This window comes from Rhinopithecus bieti, unplaced genomic scaffold, assembly GCF_001698545.2.
Source record: "Rhinopithecus bieti isolate Rb0 unplaced genomic scaffold, ASM169854v2 scaffold_72481, whole genome shotgun sequence".
Classification (NCBI taxonomy): domain Eukaryota; kingdom Metazoa; phylum Chordata; class Mammalia; order Primates; family Cercopithecidae; genus Rhinopithecus; species Rhinopithecus bieti.
The window spans coordinates 226,362-232,706 of record NW_016826972.1 but is presented as its reverse complement, the minus strand read 5'-3'; the positions used below and the strand labels follow the sequence as shown (position 1 = coordinate 232,706).

At 45.7% G+C, this 6,345-nt stretch overlaps 2 protein-coding genes across 2 annotated transcripts in view; one reads left to right on the top strand and one right to left on the bottom strand.

The window, feature by feature from the left end:
* Window positions 1-807: 807 nt before the first annotated feature.
* Window positions 808-4,944, top strand: LOC108523183 (uncharacterized). The gene is made up of 3 exons (XM_017863709.1): window positions 808-822; window positions 2,547-3,250; window positions 4,784-4,944. The coding sequence occupies exons 1-3, from the start codon at window positions 815-817 to the stop codon at window positions 4,942-4,944; spliced, it is 873 nt and encodes a 290-aa protein (XP_017719198.1). The 5' UTR covers window positions 808-814.
* A 165-nt stretch (window positions 4,945-5,109) lies between these two features.
* The window catches only part of DZANK1 (double zinc ribbon and ankyrin repeat domains 1), an 89,965-nt gene continuing 88,729 nt past the window's right edge, over window positions 5,110-6,345 (bottom strand). Inside the window, exon 21 of the mRNA XM_017863708.1 lies at window positions 5,110-6,307. Coding sequence (XP_017719197.1) covers window positions 6,142-6,307 — 166 coding nt within the window. The 3' untranslated portion in view covers window positions 5,110-6,141. The remainder of the gene's footprint in view (window positions 6,308-6,345) is intronic.

The window sequence follows — 6,345 nt, the reverse complement described above, 5'->3', positions numbered from 1 at the left end:
TGAATTCCCAGCACTCAGTTCACCCAGATCTGGCCTCCAGCAGCAGGACCAGAAGCAGCACCGAGGAGAGGCAGAAGCAGCAGCCACCTCTCTCCTCTCCATTGCAGAAGCGGCTCCCAGGTGGCTCTGTGGGCCCAGGCTCCTCTTCCTTCCACTCAGAAAAACACACGGCAGTTAACTGCATCCGCGTGTGCATCTGAGAAGGTAAACACACTTCATTTCCAGTTCATTGAGGGACAAACGTATATGTGGCCTTTTGGCTTTCTTTTTGGGATCTACAATGAAAAGGAGAGGAGAGCAGAGAATGGGTCACTTTACCTTGTCTGTTCTATGTTCCCACAAGGCCCTACCCTTAGAAAACCACAAAGGGAGGCTAGGTTTGCAGTTACTTGAAGAGCGGGAAGGTGGATGAGAATCCAAGAGATGCTCTTTATTTTCTATTTATCCAGGAAAAAGCAAAAACCTGGCTCCGAAGCAGTCAGAAATCGAAGCTGGAAAAGAAGCAAGTGATGTGCGTTCTTGAGGTCCTCTGAAGAGATGTCTTGGAGACAACAGAAATAAATGACCCTGTAAATTTTCTTTATCCCACTGGGCACCTTGACCAGAGCACCTGGAGCTGTGGCCTAGCACAGGTGATGGGGAAAAACTCTTCCTGGATTAGACATGGAAAACCCACCAACCACAAAGATGCAAGCTTCAGATGAGTGTATCTGTGCTGCTAGCATCCTAGCGGGATGGGAATCAGAATGCAGTGACCTCTATGTGTGTTATTACACAGGTAGAAGCTTCTAGAACTATGCTGTAGCCAACCACCATGTGCAGGTAGGGGGCATTTAAAATGTGTTGAATTGAATTAAGATGTGCTGTAAGGGTAAAATGCACACCAGATTTCAATGACTTGGTGTGAAAAAATAACATAAAATATATAGACTATTGTATTAACAATCTAGATGAATTATAAATTGAAATAATATTTATTCTAGTAAAACATTTTTAAAACTTTTATTTTCGGTTCAGGGCTTATTATATAGGTAAACTCATATCACGGGGGTTTATTGTGCAGACTATTTTGTTACCCAGGTACTAAGCCTAGTACCCAATCATTATTTTTTCTGATCCTCTCCCTCCTCCCAGCCTCTACCTTCTGAGAGGCCCCAGTGGGTATCGTCCCTTTTTTTTTTTTTTTTTTTTTTTTTTTGATGGAGTCTCCCTTTGTCACCCAGGCTGGAGTGCAGTGGCGCGATCTCAGGTCACTGCAAGCTCTGCTTCCCAGGTTCATGCCATTCTCCTGCCTCAGCCTCCTGAATAGCTGAGACTACAAGTGCCCACCACCACGCCTAGCTAATTTTTTGTATTTTTTAGTAGAGATGGGGTTTCACCATGTTAGCCAGGATGGTCTCGATCTCCTGACCTTGTGATCCGCCCGCCTCGGCCTCCCAAAGTGCTGGGATTACAGGTGTGAGCCACTGCACCCAGCTGGTGTTGTCCCTCTTTTTGTGTCCATTTGTTCTCATCATTTAGCTTCCCCCTGTTTTTGTTTGTTTGTTTGTTTTTGGGACATGGAGTTTCACTGTGGTCACCCAAGCTGGAGTGCAATGGCAAGATCTCCACTCACTGTAACCTCTGCCTCCTGGGTTCAAGCAATTCTGCCTCAGCCTCCTGAGTAGCTGGGACTACAGTCGCCCACCACCAGGCCCAGCTAATTTTTGTATTTTTAGTAGAAACGAAGTTTCACTCTGTTGGCCAGGTTAGTCTCTAACTCCTGACCTCAGGTGATCTGCCTACCTCGGCCTCCCAAAGTGCTGGGATTACAGGCGTGAACAACCGTGCCTAGCCAGCTCCCATGTATAAGTGAGAACATGTGATATTTGGTTTTCTGTACCTGTGTTAGTTTGCTAAGGATAATGGCCTCTAGCTCCATCCATGCTCCCACAACAGGCATGCTCTCGTTCTTTCTTATGGCTGCATAGTGTATGTCATGGTGTATATGTACCACACTTTCTTTATCCAATCTGTCATTGATGGGCATTTAGGTTGATTCCATGTCTTTTCTATTGTGAATAGCGCTGCAATGAACATACACATGCATGGGTCTTTATGGTAGAATGATCTATTTTCCTTTGGGTGTATACCCAATAATGAGATTGCTGGATTGAATGGTGTTTCTATTTTTAACTCTTTGAGGAATCACCACACTGTTTCCCACAACGGTTAAACTAACTTACACTCCCACCAAAAGTGTATAAGTATTCCCTTTTTTCCACAATCTCACCAGTATGTTATTTTTTGACTTTTAAAAAATAGCCATTCTGATTGGTGTTAGATGGTATCTCATTGTGATTTTGATTTGCATTTCTCTAATGATCAGTGATACTGAGCTTTATATATATATATATATATATGTTTTCTGGCCATATATATGTCTTCTTTTGCAATGTATCCCAGTAAAATTAATTTTGCTTTGTTTTTCTGTACTTTTAGAAGTATGGCTACTACAAAATTTATGATTGTGTATGTGGCTCAGATTGTATTTCTATTAAAGACAGCACTGTCTGGACTCTAGAAGATATTCTGATTCAAGAGGATGTAAATAAATTCTCTAAGTCAATAAGAAAAATAGAAAAAACCCAAATGGGCAATGAATGCATGGGAACTCACCTCAGTGGAAAGGAGGGAAAGGCAAGCCAGCCCACCGAAGCCCACTGGCGACATAGGACAAGCCTGCAAAGCAGAGACAGCCCCTCCAGGAAGAGCAGCCAGGCCTTGGGAGGACATGGCCTCAGGACCAGATCCAGGGAGGACACAGTCACTAACCCCTGGCTCATCTGGCAGGTGTGGGCAGCAGCCAGGCCCGTGGCTTCACCAGCTCCCCCTGATCTCTGCCTTCAGCTGTCCTACAACCTGGGTCGGGCACCTATGCAGCTTTATGGCAGGCAGAGATGCACCACCCACATCCCCTTTCCAGGTAGGGCTTGCTGCCCTGGCTGTAGCGAGTGTGGCAGCAGATGGCCTCCAGCTATCAGCAACTTCAGAGAGCTGCCTTGCCTGAGGTCCCGTCCCTTCTGGGGAAGCTCCCATCTGCCAGAGGGGCTACAAAAGCACAGTGGACACCATGATGGGCAAATGTGGCTCATGGGAGCACCACTGGTGGCTGAGGCACTGTTGGGCCACATAGCAGTTGACTTTGCTCTGTCCACCTTCTTTTCACAAGAGTTGATCCCAATAAACATCCATCCTCTTCCATCCCAAACTGTCTTGGCATCTGCTTCTGGAGAGCCCAGCCTGGGGCAAGTTTCATGGGAAAGGGCACGTCTCCTGCAAGGTGCCTGTGACCAGGAAGATGGAGGAGGGAGATGTGTCCCCATGGGTTCCAGTTTGTCCTCGCTCATCCCCTTCACGCTCACCTGTGCTTCCTGAATGTAACTGAGGTACAGCAACTTCAGGCCCACCATCCAACTTACCAGCTCAAGCACTGCAGAGGGTCTAACTCCTTTAATAAATCCCTCGTTCCAGGCTGGGCATGGTGGCTCACACCTGTAATCCCAGCACTTTGGGAGGCTGAGGTGGGAGGATCACCTGAGCCCAGGAGCTCAAGATCAGCCTGTAGGCAACACAGGGAGACCCTGTCTCTACCAAAAAAAAAAAAAAATTAATAAAATAAATTAGCTGAGGGCAGTGGTGTGTGTCTGTAATCCCAGATACTCCAGAGGCTGAGGCGAGAGTATCGCGTGAGCCCAGGAGTTTGATGCTGCAGTGAGCTATGATCGCACCATTACATTCCAGCCTGGGTGACAGAGAGATACCCTGTCTCTAAAAAATAAAAAGTTTTAAAAATCTCATTGCATTTCACTTCAAGTGGCTCTGCTCCCTCAATAAGCCCTGTCATTGGGAAAAGAAGAAGAAAGCTTTAGAAAGGACCAAAAAAAAAAAAAAAAAAAAACATGATTTTTGACATCAGAAATGTTCTACCTTAAAATGTGTTTAATTTTCCTGAAAACATATACTTTAATACCAATAGAACATTTTATGTGACCCTATAGGATTTCATCAGAAAGTGTTAAATATTAGGCTACCTTTTCAGTTTTTAGTCCTATTTTAACTGAGGTTTGATTCTGATAGAGTGAAATTCAAGGGTGCTGAGTGTAGGCTGTGAGCTTTAGAGAAAGGGAAGGACCCTAGCATGAGACGTCAGATGCGTGCTTTACCGATTCCTGAGTCTGGCCAGCTGGCACTGGAAGGGCCTCTTGGTTTCAGAAGGTAGGATCCTCCAAGAGGGAGTGTGGAAAACCCAAGAGGTGTTAAAAGCATTGTTCCTGCACTCAGGACACAAAAGTTCCCCCCAGGAACCCCAAGGCGATTGTTTCTAGAACCCACGGGTCCATGAGGCCCTCCCCGCTCCCTGAGGTCTGGGAAAAATGGCCTTGAACCCCATTACTCCCCCACTCGACTTCTCCCTCTGCACCATCTTTTCGCAAGTGTTGATCCCAATAAACATCCATCCTCTTCCATCCCAAAGGCAGGGCTTGCTGCTCGGTTGTGGCACCTCCACCCCTTCCTTCACACAGGATGTGAGTGGCAGAGGCACCTGGTGCCCTATACCCACCATCCAAGCATGACTGCGGTTGCTTTTCTTCTATCTTCTGAATATCATGCAGTTTTTCTTGGGGCCAACCCTGAAGAGAACCATAGGGGAAGAAAATTCTGGGAAAGTAGTCCCAGTCAAGCTGACACAGGGCAAACCACCACCCCCAAACCAGATGATCGCACTCCCCAGTCTCCCTAGACACTGGCCACCATGCAGCAGCCTCCCTTACACTGGTGGCTGAGGGGCTGATGGGGCAGGAGCAGTGCCAGTGCCTGCCCAGGGGCCTGTGTTCCCACGACTTTGCACCCTCTGTCCTCCCACAGACAGCCGCCCAGTCTGGGGGAGTAAAGTGCAGGTAGTGATAACAGTAACCACCCCAAGGCCCTTATTGTTCTGAATTAATTATGGTAAATTAATACATATTCTATTTACCTACATTAACACAAACTAGTTAGGGACTTCACAACTGCAGCATTACCACCCAAAGATTAAAATAATGACCTGAAGAAAAGAATGAGTCAAAATTACACATTCCTGCAAAGTGGTTTATTGAGAGCTGATTTGTCAGTCAAAGAACAAACCATAATGACGGAATATTGATGATTTCAACATAAAAAAATTTAAATAAGGTCAATCTTTACATACTAATTAGGAGCCACCTACAAGACGTATCGGGCAAAAAGAACAAGATGCAGAACAGTGTGTGGCTAGTTTGCTCCCATTTGTTTTAGAAGAGGGGAAAGAATATATATGTGCTACAGACATGTTTATATTCTATGTGTACTTTTATGTACATGTGCTTATACCATATGTATGTGCATATCTAACTTTGCACAACCCCTGGAAAGACAAGTCGACGCTGGTGTCATTGGTGGCTGAGGAGGGAGGTGGTGGCTGTGGGACAGGATGGGAGGGACACATCCCTACATAATACTTCATACCTTTTAGCTTTGAACCATGTGCAATTATTACCTATTGAAAATAAGTCAAAACTAAAATCAAATACACAAAAAAACTGCAGCAATAAACCATTAAAAAACATACATTCAGTTTATCACAGCCCACAGTATACTGGGAGCTGTCCACTTAGTACTGATGGCTTATACTGTCATATGATTTTAAAAAAAAAATCTCCTGAGTTCCTCTCAACCTTAATTTCTAATCTCAAATACACATTTTAAAAAGACATGATTAAAGAATAGCCAGAGCTGCACATATTCTTTTATTTTTTTTGAGATGGAGTTGTGCTCTTGTTGCCCAGGCTGGAGTGCAAGGGCACAATCTTGGCTCACCACAACCTCCACCTGCCGGGTTCAAGTGATTCTCCTGCCTCAGCCTCCCAAGTAACTGGCATTACAGGCACACGCCACCACACCTGACTAATTTTGTACTTTTAGTAGAGATGGGGTTTCTCCATGTTGGTCAGGCTACTCTTGAACTCCTGACCTCAGGTGATCTGCCAGCCTCAGCCTCCCAAAGTGCTGGGATTACAGGCATGAGCCACCATGCCAGCCACTGCACACATTCTTAAATGAAGTCCCGGGGAGGCCTCAGGTCTAACAGTCATCCAGGCTGAGGCTCCTAGTTTGGGCGAGTTGGTCCTTGAGCCCTTGGCCAAACTTGGCAGCAAAGAGTGAGGTGATGAGGTCATCTCCAGTGTTCAGAGCCAGGTCGTATGCTGTCTGGCCTCTTGCATTCTTCTTTCGGATGCTTGCATTGCATCTGCAAAGGAAATGGAGAAATGGAGGTGCACTGAAGGA

Excerpts from the sequence above, each read along its gene's own strand:
- LOC108523183 (XM_017863709.1), top strand. Across the intron at positions 3,251-4,783 it reads CCATCCTCTTCCATCCCAAA|ACACTGGCCACCATGCAGCA; the intron begins CTGTCTTGGCAT and ends CAGTCTCCCTAG.